The sequence below is a fragment of the Protobothrops mucrosquamatus genome, unplaced genomic scaffold, assembly GCF_001527695.2.
Source record: "Protobothrops mucrosquamatus isolate PMUCROS unplaced genomic scaffold, P.Mucros_1.0 scaffold383, whole genome shotgun sequence".
Lineage (NCBI taxonomy): Eukaryota > Metazoa > Chordata > Lepidosauria > Squamata > Viperidae > Protobothrops > Protobothrops mucrosquamatus.
This window is the reverse complement of record NW_015386715.1, coordinates 217,708-239,950: the sequence shown is the minus strand read 5'-3', so window position 1 is coordinate 239,950 and position 22,243 is coordinate 217,708. Positions and strand designations below refer to the sequence as shown.

The window sequence follows — 22,243 nt, the reverse complement described above, 5'->3', positions numbered from 1 at the left end:
TTTGACCCGGGGCTTCCGGGGCGAGAGCGGCAAACAGCGCCGTTTCCTGCAGCTGGCGGAGAAGGCCGGGAAGCTGCCTTTGCAGGGCGAACTGGAAGGGCGGAAAAAGCATCAGCGCGGCGCCTGCAACGCGCAAGGCAAAGGCGGCGACGCCAGGCCGAGTTGTGGGGTCTGACGTAGGGCTTTGCGGGAGCAAGAAAGCGACTCTGGGTGAGGGTCTGGGTTGCGCAAGCTAGCAGGCTCTGGTTTAGACACGTAAAGCCATAAAACAGGGCTCGGCAAGCCAGAATGGTTAAAAGGGAACCGACGCCCCAGCGTAGAGCAGAGGCAGGAGTTGTAGTTGCAAATTTAGCTGCAAGTTTCAGCAGAACCGCATCTTCGTGCAAGATTTTAATTTTAAATTCAGGATAAGGAGCCACAGACTGGAATTAGAAAGGAATTCCAAGAAGTTGATGGGGTATTTCTCAAAGATAATAAAACTGGGATAGCAGCCGCCCTAAGGGGAAGAAAGGAAGCCTGTACTCTAAAATGTAGGGCCTTAACCTTAGCAACTCGTGTTGTGGCTCCCTAAAAGCCTGTTTTATCTATTGTTATTCGTGTAAGCTGCCTAGAAGCTAATCAGTAAGCAGTGGGGTTGCTGTGGTTTTGAAAACAAATCTTCCCCTATTGGTCTTCCACCAGCCCAGTTCTGAGAAGCATCCAGGGTGGGAAAAGCAACCTCCTTGCAATGTTTGGGACAAACTTGTGCTAGTGGAGAATGTGGATGGAGTTGCCTCCTCTGTCTTTCTGACAGTCGCTTGATTTAGCCTGGCTATGTTTCCCTTCCTTCTTTCCTTCCCACTTCTGGTTTCTTATGTGCAACTGCAGTTTTCCCTTGATAGGCTCCTCCTCCTGCTGCCTATTCCATTAAAACAAAAACCCCTACCTTTTTTATATAGAAGGTAACAAACATAACAATACTCCCTCCTCCTATTTTCCTCATAAGAACAAACCTGCAAGATGAGTTAGGCTGAGAAAGAGTGACTGGCCCAAAGTCACCCAAGTTAGTTTTTCATGCCCAAGGAAGACACTAGAACTCACTGTCTCCTAGTTTCTAGGTTAGCACCTTAACTACTTAACCAAACTGGCTTCCGTATATAGTATTTACTTATGTGCCTGGCATCTGATCTCAAAAAGCATCTGCATTCACGCAGCCTATTTTGTAATTCAAGTGGGCAGAGAAATCCACTTTAAGATGAAATTGAATCATGGATAATCTTTTCTCTAGAACCTATGGAAATTTCAATAATTTTGTCAGTAATAAAGAGTGGGAAAAATGGTTGAATGATGGATGTCTCTAAAAGATCTAAAATTCTCCTGATCTCTAGATCGGTGTTTCTAAACTTTGCTGGCTGGGAAATTCTGAGAGTTGAAGTCTATATATCTTAAAAGTTGCTAAAGTTGGAAACACTAGTCTAGACACATGTAGCTCTGTTCAATGATTTATTTAGTCCATATATTTGAGAGAGAATTTGTTATAGGGGCATGTGTTATCTTGGACAATGAACACTATATTTTTCGTAAAATATTTATCCCAAGGGAAAATATGATAGTGGTTTATCAGTTATTGAGCAATCAGAGAGATGTGATTGTTTATTACTTTATTTTTCAGGATGGCTAATAGTATTGCTGAACCCCTTTCCTGTGATACTTTTGTGGCTCTGCCTCCAGCCACACTAGGTGGCCAAGTCATTTTTGGAAAAAATTCTGATAGGCCTTCTGATGAAGTCCAGGAGATTGTGTTTTTTCCTGCTGCTGTTCATGATCCGGGACAAAAAATTGAGGTAAGAGCAACATTTCTAGAAATGTCATAAAACCTATTGGGAAGTTTTATCTGAGAAACTTAAAAGATAAAATAAACATATTTATATCCAAAATCACATGCTTGTGCAATTGTATAGCTTGCCTGCATAGATATCTACATAGAATTGGAATGATGAAATGTGTATTTTTGATGCAAACTATGTGACCTGTAAACTTACAGTCAAATCTGGACACAGGTACAAAAGAAAAAGAGATTTATTTTGTCATGATGTATCTTTCATCATTTTTGCATCATTGAAGATTCTAGTAGACACCTATACTGGATTGAAATTGTAAGCCAAGAATGGAAGTTGCCCAGCCATCAAAATCTGTCTGATTCCAAATCTGATCAGTGGAGAATACAAATTAGCTGTCAGGTTTTGGCTAAAGGTTGCAATTAACCATGGTATGATTTGTCTGAATTCGGGTTTTGTGTATTCTGCGAACTCGGCCATTACAATGTATAAACTGTGGTTTATGATTTAATTCATTATTTAATCCAAGCCAGTTGTAACCAAACCATGATTAAGCAAACAATGGTTCAGCACAATGTGTATGACTCTGGTTACTATTATTTGCACCAAACGGAAGTAGTTCTCCATAATTTCAGGCATGTGGTATTTAAGAACTTTTGCAAGCAAGTACATTATTTAATCCTTTTCATCAATATTTGGTTTGGTATAGAATATCAGAACATCTAAATTTGAATGATTTTTCTCCTTACCTTGTACAGCAAGAGATAGACAATTCAAGGCCATTCCAACAAAATATATTCTCTAGCTTAGAATATTTAGGATATATTTTAGGGGTATAGGTCTCCTTTCTTCCACTTAGGGCGGTTGCTTGTTTGAAAAACACTTTATCGACTTCTTGGAATTCCTTTCTAATTCCGGTCTGTAGCCATTTATCCTGAATTTAAACATAAAATCTTGCATGAAAATAGTTCCGCTGAATTTAGATGTAGTTTTCATAAGAAAAAAAATGGTATTGAAGGAAGGATTTGAGCCCATAATTTGCTATATTTTTAGACAATACGAACAAATTTGTGAGGGCAGTCAGATTTTTGCTCTCGTTGCCTTCCACTGGAACCTCTAAATTCCAGGACCATTTTGTTCAAAAGAATCTTATAATTCCAGTGAGAGCTATGAGGCTCCCAGAGCATTATAATAAAAGTGCGGAGAAGTACTGTATCTGTTGTATGTGATTTAAAAAGTAATTCATAAAATATTTTTGAAATTATCATTCCTGCAGTGTACTTACATAGAAATCGAACAAGTACCAAAAACGTACGCAGTTGTCCTGAGCCGTCCATCCTGGCTATGGGGTGCTGAAATGGGAGCCAATGAATGTGGAGTCTGCATTGGGAATGAAGCCGTATGGGGAAAAGAAGACGTCTGCAGTGATGAAGCACTCCTTGGCATGGACCTTGTCAGGTTGTCATTAAGTCTGCTGGATAAGATGTGAAACCAAGTGGAAACTAATTGGTTGTTTTTACTTGTGGTGCTTTGTCAAACAGCCACCTCTGGAAACTACTGTATGAGATGGAAAATAAACAACACTAATATTTGACCTGGAGAGTTTATGGGGTAAATGGGGGCTTAATGCAGAATTGTGCTGCTAAAATGGAAAACTAAAACCTAGCTTTTGAAGGAACTACATAGACCTGGTCCAGAAACTATGAAAGCTACAAGACACTAGAGCAGTGGTTCTCAACCTATGGGTCGGGACCCCATTTGGGGTCGATCGACCATTTCACGGGGGTCGCCAAGCAAGGCTGTCCGCCATTTTTTTTGTCCGCCATTTTTTCCCCCTTTTCCGGCGGGTGCCTTACCTCCCTTGGGCTGGGCCAGCTGGTGGTTGGCCTGCTCCGTCTCTGCCGCTTGCCAGCTACGCTTCGGCCGGCGCAGGGGGCGGAACCACGCATGCGCGGCGCTCCCGGGCAGGGAAAGTCCTCGACTTACGACCGGTTGGGTAGTCCTCTACTTACGACCGGTTTAGTCCTCGACTTACGACCGGTTGGGGGTCGCGGCATTAAAAAGGTTGAGAACCACTGCACTAGAGGTAGTTATTGACCCATGACCATTCATTTAATGACCACTTGAAGTTATGACAGTGCTGAAAAAAATGACTTGCAACCGTTCCTCACATTGGCAACCTTCGGAGGGTCCACAGTCACATGATCAAAAATGTGGGCACTTAGCAGTTGGAATGTACTGTATTTATGCGGTTGCAGTATCCTAGGGTCCCATGATCACCATTTGTGACTTTCCCAGGTACTTCTGACAAGAAAAGTCAATGGGGGAAGTTGGATTCCCTTAGTGACCGCAGTGATTTGCTTAACAACTACAACAACAAAAAAGGTCGTAAAATCAGCCATTTTTCACTTAATGGCTAGATCACTTAGCAACAGAAGTTCCACTCCTAATTGTGGTCATAAGTCATTTGTAGTTCATAAAATCTGGTTTCCCTATAGACAGCCTACCAGTTCAAGGATGTCTGTAGGAAACTTTTGCATGGACAAACAGACAAATGGCACCTCTGTCATGGCAGTTCTGTAGTTGCTAGGATGTTGTGTAGGTGTGTGTGATAGTTTTCATCCCAAAAACTTTGTTTTAAGGTTCTGAACATGAGCCCAGATTGAGAAATAAATGAGCAGGTGCAAATTCTGTCTTTTGAAGTTGAAGAAAGTTACAGAATGCTAAAACCCTTTGATTTGATTTTAGGCTTGGACTTGAAAGAGCAGATACTGCAGAAAAAGCTGTCGGTGTTATCGTTGAATTGGTGGACAAGTATAATCAAGGTGGAAACTGTATGGAAAGTCAAATGACATTTACCTACCATAACAGCTTTTTGATAACGGACAGAAAAGAAGCTTGGATTCTGGAAACATCTGGAAAGCACTGGGCTGCAGAGAAAGTAAAAGGTATAAATAATAACCTTTATTCAATTTTAAGACTTCTCACTGGACAATGTCTGTCTATCTGTCATATCTGTCTGTCTGCCTGTTTGTCTGCCTGCCTGCCTGCCTGTCATCTATCTCTGTCTGTCTATATCTGTCATCTACAGTATCATCTATCATCTAATCCAGGGTGTCAAGCTGCCGGCCCACGGGCCGGATGTGTCATGCAGAAGCTGCACCCACCCCAGCTCCGGCAAGGGGAAAAAAGTTGCGATACATCGCAACATGTCACGCGACGCAGCGAGTTTGACACTCCTGATCTATCATCTGTCTGTCTACCTAACTATTTACTTACACACAGTTTTCTCTTTCTCTCTCTCTCTCTCTCTCTCTCTCTCTCTCTCTCTCTCTCTCTCTCTCTCTCTCTCTCTCTCTCTCTCTCTCTCTCTCTCTCCCTCTCCCTCTCCCTCTCCCTCTCTCTCCTCTCTCTCCTCTCTCCTCTCTCTCCAGTGCTATACTGATAAAAGTGATGTCACTAATGCTATTACAGTTTTTACAGAAAGCAAGCCTGTTTCAGCTCAGTTACAATCTGGATTCTCTGCCAGCAGAACCTTTAAAAATAAAAAGCAGCTATAATCCTCATTTAAGCCTGAAAGGCTTCTGCGGCAACTTACTTCCCTTTCTTCAGATTTCTTCAGCACTGAAGAAAAAGAGAATGGGTGAGAAAAGGAAAACATTTTAGAAATTATTCTTTCTGCCCATACATTCCATGATCCTCTGAGGCAAATGGAGGGGGGGGGGATTAGCAGTTCCTTGCAACATGCCTTATCCTCATCTTTTTTTAAAAAAATAAGTTGGTGAACAGTTGTAATGAAAAATCTCAGCATTATATTAAAAACTGGCCCCCATTTCAGTTGCCAAGATCTGGCTGCTTTCTTCTGATCATGTGCTTAATTTCTTTTTTCCAGTCATGGTTTTCAGTTAGTGCTAGTGCTTAAATTGATATTTGTTGGTTATTTAGTTTTAGCTGGGAGAAAAAGTCTAGTTTATAATTGGCCCAGTGTGTTTATTATGGCCAAATATAATTATTGCAAATGAGGAAGGAGTGGGTCAAGAAGCAGTCAACATTCATATTGTGGGATTTACAGTAGCTTCTTCCCAAATTTCTAACAGTAAATTTAGACATCTCAGTTTAATAATTTTTAAGTAGGTCAGTTTGGGGCAGAAACATTTAGAAGTGTAATAGCATGTTTTCCTCTCCCTTTTAAACAGAAGGAACACGGAATATTTCCAACCAGCTATCCATCACAACAGAAATTGACCGTGAACATCCAGAGCTAAGGAATTATGCTTTAAGCAAAGGCTGGTGGGATGGTAAAGAAGTATTTGATTTTGCTGCCACGTACTCATATGTGAATACTGCCAGAATGACAACTGCAAGGGGCAGATACTGTGAAGGCTATAAACTACTAAAGAAATATGCAGGTACCTCTGTTAAGTTATAGAAGATCTTATAGCTGCATTTTATAGTTGGATTTGGATGTAGTGTTTAATGAGATTCTATATATATTCTATATATAATCTGAAAGAACAGGATAAATGGATAAAATTCATGCTGGAGCCCATCCTCAGGGAACTTTAGAATAGACATCCCCTGAAGATGGGCTCCAGCACGAGTTTAAAAGCTTGGAAGACTAAACCTCTGTCTCAGTGAGGGCCCAGACTAGATCCTAAAATACTGTTTTTAAGTCTCTTTTCTGATGTTTTACCATAGTTTTATGTACTGGATAACTTGGATCATCTACATAGTTCCTGAATCAAATGCAGCAAGGGATCTTACAACATTAAAATGTATTATCCATTTATTATTTGTCTATGCAAGGAGTTCCGATACTTTCTAGATATAGAATACCCCCTGAATTGGCAACTTAAGCCCTTTAGCAATTTTAAAGTTTTTCTGTCTTTCTCTTTTCCACCTGTCTCTCTTTCCCCATATCTATTTTCTGCCCCATCTCTTTCCCACTGTTTATATTATTTAAAACACGATTTCTGTGTTTATCCAAAAATATCCTGCCAGAAACACATTCTCTAAGGCTGCCTTTTCCAGTCTGATCTCTTCATGTGCTCAGGTTGCACATCTCCAGATTCTCAGACAGTGTAATCAATGGCCCTGCTGCCCACGGATTCTGGAGTTGCAGTGTTAACCACACATTTGGAGGGGACACACCACTTTGAAATATTTCTTCTTTGAAGCGTTATTAGAGTTTCCAAAATGACGGAGTCAGGGAAAAGGTCATATTTCTCCCTTGCTACTATCAGCTTCAACATACAAATTGGAATGTGTGCTTTGAAAAAAAAAATAAGCCAAACACAGTTGCACCCTTCTGTTTCAATATTCATTTTACTGGGGATTCCTTGCCTGTGTGATTGCCCTGTAATCATGCAAATTTCATTCATTGGCAGAATAGCAGGTTCTTCAAGCTGAACATCTTTTTAATGCTTGTTTAAGGTTAAGGATGTTTTGGAGTTCTATTAGTATATTTCTGCTAAATCCCTATTTTTCAGGTACTTACCTGAATCACTTTTAAGTCACACCGGGTGATCAAGTGATCAGTCAATTCAGGAGTTTTTTTTTTTAACTTAGTTGAGAGAAAATCGTTGTTGTAAACCTCCCTGGTCTCTTAATATTTTATTTTCATTTATTTAAGAGGAAAACTTCTAAAATTGATACAAAGGAATTACCTTAAATACTGCAATTGCTATTTTAAAATGGTTACTGAATATTCTGAATTTACAGGAAGATATGCTGAAAATCTAGATTGGAAAAGTGACTGTCACCATGCAAAGAAAGTGGATTTTTTTAGATTTACAGATGCCTGAGATCAGAGATTTCGCTGATTATTTCAAGACTGTCTAATCTCCAGCCTACATCCAACTCTTGATCATGTGCATATATACCTTGACTACTACTACTACTACTACTACTACTACTACTACTACTACTACTACTACTTCTTCTTCTTCTTCTTCTTCTTCTTCTTCTTCTTCTTCTTCTTCTTCTTCTTCTTCTTCTTCTTCTTCTTCTTCTTCTTCTTCTTCTTCTTCTTCTTCTTCTTCTTCTTCTTCTTCTTCTTCTTCTTCTTCTTCTTCTTCTTCTGCTCTTCTTTTTTGCCTTCTGCTTCATCTCTCATTTTCATGGAACACCTCTTTCTCCACCTTGCTTTCTTATATTTTCCTGTTTTGCTCTACTTACTTTTTCCTGCAGGATTTTTTGTTACCTTTTTCTCTGCATAACCAGAAGCCCATTTGACTTCTGTTCTCTACAACAGAAACTGCAGGTGTGATCCAATTTTTTTGTTGTTGTTGTTAGAAGCGGAAACAAAATGGTGCTTTTCATATCCTCTCATTTGAGAAAAAGATACCAAGCACATTTATTTATTTAGAGGTACTCCTTGCACTATCACTTCACAGTACTTAGGCTGGCTCCCAACAATAAACCACAATTAAAAGCTTAAAACAATATTTCTAAAATTAAATAATAGTAATAGTAATAGCATATATCAGGTCCTTGGGAAGAACTCGTTAGTCAGACAAATCCAGTCTGAACATCTGTCTGGCTGTGTGATGAACCATAACAAATACAGCAGGGCCACAAAAATTCCAGGGGTTGCCAGAGTAAACAGGTAAGTATTTAGCAGTTACTTTAAAATTTAAAGTTGAAAAGAAAAAAGTTACCGTGTTGCCATTTCTTATCAATATACTAGTTGCTTTATTCCTGCCTTTTAGCAATTTTGCATAAATATTAAATGGGTGGTATATACAGTATTAAACAAATAACCTATCTTATCTAGGCAACATAACAGCTGAGACAATGATGACAATTCTTCGAGATAAAGAGAGTGGTCTTAACATGGAAGGTGCCTTCATGACCACGGGAAGCATGGTTTCTATACTTCCCCAAGACCCTAGTCTCCCTTGTATTCATTTCTTCACTGGAACTCCAGATCCTGATAGGTAATGCAGATAAAATGTGTCCTAAGAACAAAATCTTAACCATTTCCTTATTTTTTTGCCATTTTAAATAAAAGGCTTGAAATGAGGGGGTCCTTGATGCTCTCTGAGCTTGCTTGTTTTCTTACATACCTTTCATCACCCTAATTATGATAAGTATCATCATTAGTGGTAGTAAAAAGTGCTGTTTGCTGTCAGTTTATATGCTGATGTTCTGTGTGGGTGGGGGTGGTCTTAGGGATTCTTTGGTTGGGCTGTTTAGTAATGGCTTTTTGGCAGTTTCTTGATTGGGGTATTGCTTACTTGATTGTTGGTCTGAAGGTGACCTTGGAGTTAATCTATGCTGATCTGAGTGCTGATTATTGGTGGGGAGGTGCTGGAATCTTTTTCTCTTTGGGGCTGGTTGATTGTCTCTTTTGCATAATCTACAGCTGCGTAATCAATCAACATAATCTATAGACGCATAATCTGTAAACAAAAGGCTTGAAACCTTTCCAGAAGTACTAAATATGACCCAGGGTAAGTAAAGATCAGTAGAAGCTTTAGAAAAGTACAGGATTAAAGAATCTGATAAAATTTCTGATTCATCTTAAGCCAATTCTGCAACAGGAAAGGCATTTAATGCTTCAGTAGTTTTGGGCTGGAAGCCTTCTTTTTTTTAAAGTACACTAGGACTCTTTATCTGCTGAGAAGCCATCTTCTTGATTCCAGAAACTTTTCGACCCAATCAACTAGACTGTGATTGAGAGAATTGATATGAAAATTTAGGTTCTCCTGGAACTTATGCTGAATGAAATATAACCCTGGAATGTGAAAGTAGCAACTAATTTGCATATTTGCTTATTTTCATTTTATTTTGCAGGTCTGTTTTTAAACCTTTCATTTTTGTGGAAAATATTACCCAGCTTCTAAAAACCAGCTCTCCAGTATTTGGCCCTGAGGATCCAGTTAAAAAGAAGCCACGATTTCATACAAAGCCAGATAGGAGACATGAGCTCTATCAAAAACATGAACAGGCAGTTGCCATGATGGAGTCCTCAAAGGTGGGTTGTTCTTGGAATTGTGATTTAATTTTGAAATTCAAAGTAAGAACTTTGTGTTGGTATGAGCTGATAGACATTGAAAAATTGTTCTGGCAGATCAATTTTCAGTCATAGGGTTAACATGAATTTATGAAAGTCAGAGCAGGTTTTATACATTCTCAGTAAACTCCCAAAAAACTCTTCATAACTATACTTTTAACAGCCACACATTAAATATAATTTGATAGAACAGTAGAACCTATTTCTTAGTGGTTTTCATATCATTATTAAATTAATTTATTTCAGTTCTCAGATAAATTTCATTTCTTTTTTGAAAGCAATCTGGTACCACCTTTTCCAACTAGCAAATCTTATTAAAAGGCTAATTTTATTAAATTTGTTAGTCGGAAAAGCTGTTTCCAGACTCCTAACACGGCTCTCCTTCTAGAAAGTTCAGTACTTTTTTGCAACTCTCGTGAATCTTACCAAATAAAAGTAATATCCAGATTATATCACAAACCACTATATACAAGTCTTAAAAAAACCCCAAATCTTAGATTTCACCTATTTGCAAGAGATCCTGTGACAATCTTCAGATCATTTTTACTTCTTAATTCCTCAGACACAGCTTTTGTATTCTTGAGTCTCTACATTCAAATGAAATTCATTATATAAGCTTTCATTAGCTGCAGTTCACTTCCTTCATGTGCCTTTTGTCCTCACAGTCTTCTTCCTTTCGCATTCAAGCTCTCCTTCTTCCTTTTGTAACTTCTGGGTTGTGGCTTTAACTATTTCCTCTGGCCTATGTTTTTCATTTTTTAGCTTAACATACTTAAATTCTGGTTCTGGATTAAATAGATTTTTGTTCCCTGAAACTCATTTCAAACAAATAGTTGTTATGTCCTCTTCCTTTTTAATTCCCCTTTGAAGAAATCTTGCTAGACAGAACTAGAAATGAAACAGTTTCCCTTTTGGCTCAATATATAAGGAATAGAGAGGGGAAAAAACAGGAATTGGTCCATCTTTAATATATGTTGGCTCTTTACATACCTGTTTTCTGTGAGAAGGAATTCCTTTGTAAACGTGCTTTTGTCCTCCATATTTCAGAATCTTTCTTGCCTGTCATCTCTTTAAATATTTCCCCCTGCAGACCTTGTCTAGATGCTTCCAGCCACTCCTCCAAACATAGATGGGATGTTTCAGGCTTTTCCTTTTGGAGGTGATTGAAGGCTATATCAAGCCACTTATTCACATATTGCCTGGATTCTTCAGGACATCCGTTCTGAACACTTTGTATGGATTCCTGGAGTCATTCTCCCAGATTGTTTCTGGCTTCGTTCAAGGATTCATGTCTGAGACTTTTCAGAGATCTTTGTAGCCATGCTTGCACCCCTATTCTGGATGCAGTAGAACCATGCTCTCTGAAACTTGCTAAAGATGCTTAAAGTAATCTATCCTTAAGCTTCTTTCAAAGCCACCAGGTTCTACCCAAATCCTTCCCTCCCAACTGTTTTATCATGCTTGTTTTGATGCTTTAGAACAGGGGTAGTCAACCTTGGTTCTTTTATGATTCGTGGACTTCAACTCCCAGAATTCCTGAGCCAGCCATGCTGAGGGGAAAGGGAGAGGTTTCCAAGCTGAGCCATGGTGGCTCAGGAATTCTGGGAGTTGAAGTCCACGAGTCATAAAAGAGCCAAGGTTGACTACCCCTGCTTTAGAATATTGTCCTTTGAAATCCTGGATGCCCTTAATAGATGTTTCAAGCCATTTCTAAGTACCTAGATGGGGTACTTCAGATCCTTCCTCTTCAGGGTATTACTACAGTCATTTAGGGAGCACCAAGGTGCTTCCAGGTTGAAAGCATTAGCCAGTGACATCACCGCTGCCCAGAGGATGCCCAGTTGGTGACTCCTTTCATATCCTCATTAAGTTGCCTACCAAAGTGATACCCATCTGGTTGCCCGCTTTCGAACTGATGGGTCGGCAGGAGCTGTAGCGAGTGACAGGAGCTCACTCAGTCCCGCAGCAGCAACAACCGGATCTTGAACGTGAGCCTGCCAATTGTCATCTTAGCATCCTAACCACATGAGCCACTGTGCTCTTTCTTTTCAATATTATTTACATCGAAGCCCACACTTAAAATATTCTATCTAGTTTTGGCCACCATGATATAAAAAAAGAAGTTGAGACTCTAGAAAGAGTGCAGAGAAGAGCAGTAAAGTTGATTTAGGAGATTAAAACATACAAAGAACGGTTGCAGGAATTGGGTATGTCTAATTTAATGAAAAGAAGGACTAGGGATGACATGATAGCAGTGTTCCAATATCTCAAGGGCTGCCACAAAGAAGAGGGAGTCAAGCTATTCTCCAAAGCGCCTGGAGGCAGGACAAGAAGCAATGGATGCAAACTAATCAAAGAGAGAACCAACCTAGAACTAAGAAGAAATTTCCTGACAGTTAAGAACAATCAGTGGAATGGCTTGCCTTCAGAAGTTGTGGGTGCTCCAACACCGGAGGCTTTTAAGTAAAGATTGGACAACCATTTATCTGAAATGGCATAGAGTTTTCTGCCTGAGCAGGGGGTTAGACTAAAAGACCCCCAAGGTCTCTTCCTATTCTGTTATTCTATTTGTTTAACTTATATGTGACCCATCATACCTAGAAGCAACTGTAGGAGGCTTACAATCAATACAAACAAAATAAAACATTAACATATTAAAACAATATTAATCCTGAAATTGTTTAAATCCTATTAAGTAGAGGATACAGCAATGGATCTCTTGAACTATCTATAATAATCTATATATTTGGCCATAAATGTTCCCTGTGAAGAGTCTTTCTTCGTAAGTCCATAAAACTTTTTTCTCTTTCATACCACAACAGACAACAAAGAATTCAAAACAATTTCTAGAGGTAAAGTTTTGGATGCAGTGTGTCAGAAATGTTCTCACTTTGTTCCCAAATGCCAAACTGTAAAGAGAGTCCAAGTTGCTTTCTCACAGTTTAGGCAGTACCTTGCTTGTGAGGTCGCATGACATCACAACTGTATTAATAAAATTTGCAAACATAATGAGAAGCTTTGTATGAAAAAGAAATTTAACTATTGATATTCCCAGCTTTTCTCTCCAAAGTTTTGCCTTTAAGATAAGGACAACCAGAGTTTTACAGACATCCACCAAAGTGTCTGCCACCCAATTGGGATGCCAACAATCAATACTGAAAGCAAAAAATGCAATAAAAACCTGGTGAGCTGCAAAGCAGAATGCCAGTCTCTGCCACCTTTATTTCCATGAATGCTTCTATGCCCTAGAGCAGGGGTAGGCAACCTTGGCTCTTTTATGACTCATGGACTTCAACTCCCAGAATTCCTGAGTCAGCATAGCATAGCAAAGCCAAGGTTGCCTACCCCTGGTGTAGGAGAAGACATTCTGAGCATCGCATCACAATTGGAACTCTGCTGTTGTCTAAGAACTGAAAAAGCTTCTTGGATGAGAAGCGAAATATCTTTAAAGGAAAAATGAAGTCCAGTTGCCTTTTGAAAAAAGTACCTTTGGGATCTCTGCTGTTGTTAAACTTTTAAATATCTAGGAGGCCTGTGACCCATTGGGTCATCCTTTCCAAACTGTTTCCTTACCGGGATCATCAGCACTTTCAACAAGGACGAAGCTCCCAATGTGATGCCTTCACTTGAAAAGCTGGGCCTACACTCAGAGGTAGCCCGTTGACTGAGACTATATAGCTCAGTCAAATGACAGCACAGGAAATGATTCATGACATTTTTTATTATGTCATCATCTATTATCTACCTGTGGATAGATGCTAGGTATACACCTCCATGTACCCCAGAGCAACTGTGTAGCTTTGAATATGAAGGATTGTAAGCTAAAAAAAAAAAGAGAGAGATCCGGGAAAGTCTCATCGGGTGAGATCCTTTGGGGCTGCCAGTTGTCCCATTCTGCAGCCTAACATACAGCCTTGCTTAACATACAGCCTTGCTTAACAATGGAATTTTGGTCCCAATTATGGCTGTAAGTCGAGGACTATCTGCTTTAAGTGCAAAGCCACTAGCCTTACATCTGACCATTTAACACCTTCTAAAAATGCAGAATTTTAAAAAGCGTTAAGCAAGAGGCTGCTTCTCAGATTGATTGGAGTCTTAAGCAAGAGCTTGTTAAGGGATTCATAATTTATTTGAAGACTCAACATTTGTTGCAAACCTTTCCCTCTTTTTTCCCCATTATGTTACTTGTTTAAAACATATTTAATTTATATCTCACTTTTTATTCAGCTCACAACAATGTACATGGTGCTGCTTTATTCCTCACAGCAATTTTCTATTGTTAACTGCTCAGAATCACTTAAATGAGATGGGTGATGTGGAAATGTGGTGAATACATCAATAAAGTAAACAATTCAGTGAAATTTTTCTGGGTGCAAGTGACTGGACAAAAGTCAGCATGTGACTTTCTATGGCTGAAGATGAACTATAATTTGGGTTTCTATATAGTCTAACATTATAATCACTAGATCACACCAACTCTCATGTAAGATTAATTGTAGCAAGCATTTGCTATGCAGAAGATTTATATTTGGTTCTATTTTCAAATATGTTTTATAGGAAAAGGCCGAACTGATCATGGAACAGATCCACAAATTGGAGAAAACAAAGATTGATGAGATGGAGCATATTCTCCAGAATGGATTCCTGAATGTTGATCAAGCAGTTAATCTTTTTTCAGATTGTGTTGAAGAAGAAATACGTATATATGCCTGACAAAATATCTGCAGATGTTTCCTTTTATTAATCCAAGTGCTATTTTCCAAAACTGCTTTATTCCTTGTACAATGCTACTTCTGGCCAAATAGCATTTATTATGTGTAAGCTAGCTGGAAGATAAAATATTGGCATTAGCCTTAATAGAACATAATTGCTAATTTAAAATGTGACATGCAGCCATCCAAAGTTTAAAACATCTACAAAATTACTAGTTTTTTTGTTTACTTTGCATATATTTTCAGCCTGTATTTGGTTGGTATTGCATACACTTAATGGCCAAGTGTCATACACATTTAATAAGCAGAGTTAATAACAATAATTTATATGTTGCTCAACTCCCAGCAACTTCAACATTTAAAAATCTAATTGGACAAGAAGCAAAATAAATAAAACAAATAAGTGAAATAGCTAATTCTGGAATTAATATGTATTAACCAAATTAACCCCAAAATATTGTAAAGACTCAAGTGAATGTTGAGAAAACAAAGGATTGTAAACTACAGCACATTTTCCATTTTCTTGTAAATGGCTTCTCAGATGCAAATTTAATTATTTAAGAAAACAACTTTTAAGAATTCAAGAAAGTTCTATACAGTTCTGTTGCTGAAGTATGAAAACGTGGATAGTGCCTTTAATCTAAAAATAACAATAGATATACAGTGATGTTTGTATATAATTTGAATTGGTATACAGACTTAGTCTTTGACAAAGGATTAAAAGAATAAAAATTCTGTCCTGAAAAGCTTGTATTAAAAACTTGATACATCAGGATAGTTTGAATAGGATGTTAAAGTTATTTCCAATATCATTATGCACTGGATTTTACAATCCAATAGAAATTTAGATGCATTTGGCCCCTATTAGAAGAATAGGCTTCACTGAATAGCATCATTTCACTGCTTCTATACATTATTTTTATTGGAGAATCATCTAAAGTTGGTGATAGTCAAATATAATTCAACGCACTTCTGCAAAAATTGCTAATAATCAGCAGAAAACAAAAATTCGTAGTTAATGGGAAAGATTACCATATAAGCACTGTGATAGTGAATGTTTGTGAGAAGCTTCATTGGTAATAGGACCTTGTTGGGTTTCATTCCTTTGGTTTCTCATCAGTAAGTGGAAGAAAAGAAAAGCTCAAGCAATTAAACCCAGTGTTTGTAAGTAGGACATTTTGCTGCCGAATGCTAACATTGGTTTTAAAAAAACAATCAAAATTAATGTTTTTCAGGTAATAAAGGAGGACTGTTGAGAGCCAGGTATAGAAAGGTATGAAGTAGGATGCAGTCAAGTCATAGGAACATTTAAGTCCTGATTCGTCTAATGAATTAAATATAACTTTTAATTTTAAAAAGGGGCTATTTCCTGAGTTGAAAGCCTAAATTTGGGCAGAAACTCATTCGGGTGGCAATCTTATGCCTATGGTAGTTAGGTACTGTAGAAGTTTTAATGTGTAAATAAAATTGCACAATTAATAATTAGCTGTATGTCTCAATTTGGTATATATAAAAATATGATGAATTCAAGAACAAAGGAATTAACAAGAAATTACATCCGTAGCAAAAAAAAAATTCTTATGTAGTATCAGATATTATGAAAAATAAAATAATTGCTATCACAATAGCAAAAATATCAAGAAAGAAATGCCATTCTTCCCATGTTGGGAGATATAATTTACCTAGAACTGAATGTCACGAACTTAAAATTGAATACTCTACCATGGCACTTTGGATTTTAAGCTTGAATCCACCTATTATATTAAGCCATAGTTTAAACTATGGTTAATTTGGAGCTTAATATTTGTATGAACCAACTGATTTATTTAATAAATGATGTTTAAATAATCCCAGTGTATAGATTGATCTTTGAACACAGTCTATCTAGCCTAAATTTAAGGATACTTTAAGAATTGAACCACAAGCAGTGAAAAGTATATAGTGCAACTTTTTGCTTCAACTCTTAACAAGGAATATTATACAAGTCAGTATAGCTGTATTTATTGAGTAACTGGAACAGCAAGAAAATCAGTCTACTACTTTCAGGAACATGCTTCACCATAACTCTCCCCAATTTAAAAAAAAATAATTGGGTTTTGTAATACAGCACGCTTTTTATTTGAGCTGTAGATCAACTTACAAATTAGACTTTATATAAACCTTTTTTTCCCCATTTTGGAAGGTAGCCTTTTTTATGCAATGCAGAAGAAATATTGGCAGTATTTCAATTCACCTGTATTGATAGTAAAAAAATAAAACTAATTCCCCCACACTTCTTTATGTCTGAATACATAAGATTGTGAAAGGTTCATTATTTCTAGGGTGTTACAGAGTTAACTCTTTATAAGTTAATAGCCATAATTTTAATAAGCCCAGCTTCCAAATATAATCTATATTTGTATAAATATAAAACATACCCATACATAAATGTGCCATGCATCTGGTAAAAAAAAATAGTGGTTAGATAAAGATAACCAACAGATCTTCTTAATAGTTGAAGAAACATGACAAATTGCTTCTTCTAACAATATTGTTGATGAACCACTTTTCAGAAAAAATATTTAAGGATTCTTCTTCACTTTAAAAAGGCCAATAACATGTTCATGTGTTCTTATTATTCTATAATGCTGCTTAAGAATTAAAAAATTACCAGAGTTTCTGATAAACATATGCATTTAAAAATACATTACTTTTATGGTGAAAACACACACACACATATTTCTACGAATACTTAAAAATTTGCATTGCAAAATTAAAATTTAAGAAGTCAATTCAAGTTCTTTAATTTGCATATCAAGAGTAGTACTCAAGTACAATTTAACAATTTAAAAAATATTAATTTGGTATTATTAAGTACAAAATAAGTATGGCATCTACAGACTCCAACTGATTGCAGTCTGTGAAATAAATTGGTCCATTTTTGGTAGTCATGTGCCTATTATCAATGAACCAAGGGGAAAAATTATGAAACAAATTATATTTGAAGAAGAAATCCAGCTCGCAATTATGGTGCTTTAAATCTCGTTCAGATTCAAACAGACGGATAAACAGAGACCTGTATGCTTTAAAGCAGTGGTTCTCAACCTTTTTAATGCGACCCCCAACCGGTCGTAAGTCGAGGACTAAACCGGTCGTAAGTCGAGGACTACCCAACCGGCCGTATGTCGAGGACTTTCCCTGCCCGGGAGCGCCGCGCATGCGTGGTTCTGCCCCCTGCGCCGGCTGAGGGGTAGCTGGCAAGCGGCAGAGACGGAGCAGGCCGACCACCAGCTGGCCCAGCTCAAGGGAGGTAAGGCACCCGCCGGAAAAGGGAAAAAAAATGGCGGACAGCCTTGCTTGGCGACCCCCGTGAAATGGTCGATTGACCCCAAATGGGGTCGCGACCCATAGGTTGAAAACCACTGCTTTAAAGGTTAAAATTGGCTTACTCATATAAGAATCAGGATAAACAGCAAAATTCATTTGCTGATTTCTTATTTCTATCCTTTAACACAGTTATTTTGCCAGTACAAATAAGAGAATTTCCCAGTTAAAACAAGAGTAAGAACTGCATACACCAAAATGATCTACTGTTCCCTTTTTAAAAAAAAATAATAACACATCACATGATAACAATGAGTTGCTTTGTCCACAGTATTGTCTGTACTGACAAGGAAAGAAAATTATTTTTTAAAAAAACTATGGGTTCTTTTTTTAAAAAAAAAAAACTGAGCACAAAGCCTGTTACACGTCTTTCACAATTTGAAGTAATTCCCTGAAGCAACTCATCTTAGTCAACATTCAGAATGCAAGACCTAATTCTCTTTGGGTTAGAGATCAACACGGCCACGTTATAAGCAAAAGGATCTCAAACTGTGTGCATTACATGCGAGTAGGAGGGCTTGGGCTTGGCTAACTTCCACGGGCGTCTTCATTCCCTCGGCTGTCCCTTATTGCAGTTGTCGTAGCTGTAAAATGGTAATACAGTCGCTCATCCCGAAATTCAAAGTCATTGGTAATATGTTGGATGATGTTGCCTTTCACCAGCCTCTCTCCATAGACTACAGCGTCCCCGCGGTCCAAGGCAAGGCCAACTTCCAAAAGCCAGTTCACCAGATCACAGCCGAAGAAGACTCCAGTCACAGTCTTTGTGCCACACCTGTATGTCAAAGGAAGGATTCACCCACATGTTCTGTAAATCTCGTATCACCACTGCTTGTTGGATGAAGACAAGGGAAAACAAGGAAAGACAGCATTATAGTTAGAAGGTTGTTAAAAGAAGGACTAATAGCCAAGTATATATTAAAAGATGTTTTCCTTTTTGGCAGGTCTCAATCGCCTTTTTAATCAGCCAAAATGCATGCAACCATCTAATGAAAGCTAGGATATGCAGAACATCTTATAAGGTTAGTGTAAAATTATTATTAGTTTGCTATCTATAATCTTAGAATCTGAAATTAATCTTTAGTCACAGAAATTACCATTGGAATTATATACAGGTAGTCCTTGACTTAACAAACATTTGTTTAGCGACTCCTTGAAGTTAACAGTGGCAATAAGGGACATACAACCGGTCCTTGCATTGACAACCATCAGAGCATCCCGTGTCATGTGATCAAAATTCAGATGCTTGGACTGTATTTACAATGGTTGCAGTCTCCTGGGGTCACATGATCGCCATTTGCGACTTTCCCAGCAATTTCAACAGGGGAAGCTGGAGTTACTTAATGACGATGTGATTTTACTTAACTACAATGATTCACTTAACAACCATGACTCACTTAACAATTGCTTTGCTTAACAATGGAAATTCTGTTCTCAATTGTGGTCATAAATCAACGACTACCTGTACAGTAGTAGAAGAATTAATGATAACATTTTAGATGATAACCATATCAAATTCTATTTCAGAAGGAAAAGTCCTAATCTAGCATGTGGAAGGCTTAAATACTCTATTCAATGGCTGTACATGCTTCAAAAATTATTTTGAAAATATGTTCTGGGAAGGAGTGAGAGCTCAGGAGCCTTTATATATTTTTTTTCCAGGTTTCTATAGAAATTGGGAAAAAAAATACAACTGCTACTCATTAAAGCAGCTGCTTCTTTTTTTTATCTCATCACACTTCTTCAGAGCAGTTGTCGGCTGAATCATTTCTGAAGTACATAGAGCTTTAGTAAATGCTGTTTAGTACGGCATTTGATTAATTTTTTTTGGTTTTATAAGCTCAAGGTATTTCTTTTATGGAGAAAACATTCATAGCCTTCCATTTGCAATCTAAAAAGGAAGAAATTCAGGGAGAATTAAATCAGCTTGTCCACTCTTGTAGGTTAAATTTGGGTCTCTTGGTCCTAAAATGCTTATTAAGCTAACTAAAGAAGAGCCCTGGTGTCACAGTGGTTAGAATGCAGTATTGCAGACTAACTCTGCCCACAGCCTGGAGTTCGATCTTGATCGGCTCAAGGTTGACTCGGCCTTCTATCTTCTGAGTTTGGTAAAATGAGGACCCAGATTGTTGGGGAAAATATGCTGATTCTGTAGACTGCTCAGAGAGGGCTGTAAAGCACTGTGAAGAGATATACAAGTCTAAGTACTATTGCTATTGCTAATGCACAAAGATCTTGAGAAACAACATAATTGGTTCAGATTCATTTCAGACTCCAGGAAGTGTTTTTTTCTCCATTCATAGCTGAAAACCGCATGCAACCTGGTGCAACCACCTCTAGGCCAATGCTCAGTATCTCAGGCAGCATTATGCTCTACTATACATGACTGGGATAAGGATTGAGGTCAACAATGAAAGTAATGCATGCCTTATGGAAAGTCTTTCTATGACCTGCCTGCCTCAACTAAGCGCCCAACAGTGATAGCCAAGCTATCTTGCCATATAATTGTAGAACTATTTTTCAAGTATAAAAACATTCTTCCTTCCAATAGAAGTGTCATCTGGGCATCCACATACATACTTAATGTCAGGAAGCCCTTGGAATGGTCACAACAGGCCTTGAAATGGATGTGGTACTTCAACGTTTCAGTCAATAGAAGAAAAATGCATGAAGCCCTCCTCCAAGGGGTTTTCTAGAACTTCAGGGTTTTTTGTCTAATTAAATGTTACCATACAGAAAGCAACTATTCCATCATCTAAAGTTAAGCCAATCCAGCCTACAGACTATGTAAGAAAGCCTTTTAATTAATCATCTTATGTTAATTTTAATTAACGCAACATGGGAACCTATAACAAAATCAGTGCTGGGTCAACAACAAACATTAGCGTTCTAATGCCAGGCATTCATCTGAGAAGAAAAGAGAGAAATATAGATGAAAAGGAGAACAAGGAGGGGTTACATCACTTATTGCAATATATGTAGATCAAACAGTGATAGTGATTAAAAAAACAATATTGATCCCTTTTTCTTTTTTTAACGTTGGCTCTTCAAAAAAATATAAAGAAATTTAAAAATAGTTGTAAAAGGCAGAACAAATATGTAAGAATTGTTTATTTGCTACTTCCACAGAATTTTATATCCAAAAATGAAAGTCTGGGGATATACGCAATCCTAAATTTGAGACATAGAATGTGAATATGTTGAAACAGCAGCTGAAAACCAGATAGGGAAGATTCTAAGATTAAGAATGCCACCAAATTTCTCAAAATATCACTAAAAACTGCAAAGCACCTCATTGACAAGTTAGGCTTAACTTTCTTGGCTTCACAGAGCACTTCATGAAAGAAGTCAGATAATAATATCTTCTTCTGTGGCTGCTTTTGTTCATTGCAGGTAGTCCTCCACGTATGACTGTAGTGGAGCCTGCCTATTATGATCATAAATCGGGTTGGTCATATGACTGCCCAATTTTATCTTTTTTGTGGCAGTTGTTAAACAAATTTGCTGGCCGTAAAAGACATGTGGCAGTATTAAGCAAACCCATTGTTTTGCTGAAACCCATAAGTAACTTCCGGTTTTTGACAAAAACTTTGTAAAACACAAGTTACATGACTGTGGGATGCTGCAAACTCTTGTAAATGCTGCTGTGTTACCAAATGCCCAAAGTGTGATTACATGAGTGTGTGTGTTGGGGGGTAACCATCCTAACGGGGACATAATTCCCCTTTTCCAGGTAGGTCATAACTTTGAATGGTCATTAAGTAATTGGCCATAGTACGAGGAGTACTCGTAACAGCATCAGCTTAAACTTCCTAGTTCAAGATGTTTACACTGCTTTTGATTTCTATATTTAAAACTACATGCTAGAATCTCTTCATGATAACGTTATGGTTTGATAACATAAATTAAAAAAATATCTAAACACCAAGAGTTAATATCAAGAATATAAATTCAGAAATAAATATTTGCAGATCAATCAATTGTCTGCTTAGTGGTGTTTGGAACCCGTGTGTCTTGTGTATACTCCTAGTAAAAAGAAGGGTATTTACAGATGCAGAGTACGTACCCATCCATATTTACAAACTGTTGATTTGTAAATATTTATTTCCGAATTGATATCCAGAATATTAGAATAATTTAAATCACTTTTGACACTGATGAACAACTCCACCTTCTATCCTGGACAATGCTTCTCACACACACGTCTCTGTGGTAATTAACAAACTGTTGGCAAGTCATTCGGATCTCCTCCGGGACAGATGACTCCCTCTGTTCCACAGTTCTAGCACCCCAAAGGAATCCAAGCCTACATGAGAAAAAAAAAAAGTCCATTT

General features: G+C 37.8%; 2 protein-coding genes across 2 annotated transcripts in view; one reads left to right on the top strand and one right to left on the bottom strand.

The window, feature by feature from the left end:
* Positions 1 to 63: 63 nt before the first annotated feature.
* On the top strand, positions 64 to 17,620 carry SCRN3 (secernin 3). The gene is made up of 8 exons (XM_015815896.1): positions 64 to 210; positions 1,652 to 1,823; positions 3,094 to 3,275; positions 4,566 to 4,765; positions 6,014 to 6,226; positions 8,593 to 8,755; positions 9,615 to 9,795; positions 14,392 to 17,620. The coding sequence occupies exons 2-8, from the start codon at positions 1,653 to 1,655 to the stop codon at positions 14,545 to 14,547; spliced, it is 1,266 nt and encodes a 421-aa protein (XP_015671382.1). The 5' UTR covers positions 64 to 210; position 1,652; the 3' UTR covers positions 14,548 to 17,620.
* Positions 17,621 to 21,897: 4,277 nt separating this feature from the next.
* The window catches only part of GPR155 (G protein-coupled receptor 155), a 27,842-nt gene continuing 27,496 nt past the window's right edge, over positions 21,898 to 22,243 (bottom strand). Inside the window, exon 14 of the mRNA XM_029284126.1 lies at positions 21,898 to 22,215. Within this exon, the coding sequence (XP_029139959.1) occupies positions 22,047 to 22,215 (169 nt within the window). The 3' untranslated portion in view covers positions 21,898 to 22,046. The remainder of the gene's footprint in view (positions 22,216 to 22,243) is intronic.

What these genes read in the sequence shown, in the direction of transcription:
- SCRN3 (XM_015815896.1), top strand. Translation starts at nt 1,653, where the DNA reads ATGGCTAATAGTATTGCTGAACCCCTTTCCTGTGATACTTTTGTGGCT. An exon ending in CTTGGCATGGACCTTGTCAG is followed by an intron (nt 3,276 to 4,565) that starts GTTGTCATTAAG and finishes ATTTGATTTTAG; the next exon opens with GCTTGGACTTGAAAGAGCAG. An exon ending in GGCTGCAGAGAAAGTAAAAG is followed by an intron (nt 4,766 to 6,013) that starts GTATAAATAATA and finishes CCTTTTAAACAG; the next exon opens with AAGGAACACGGAATATTTCC.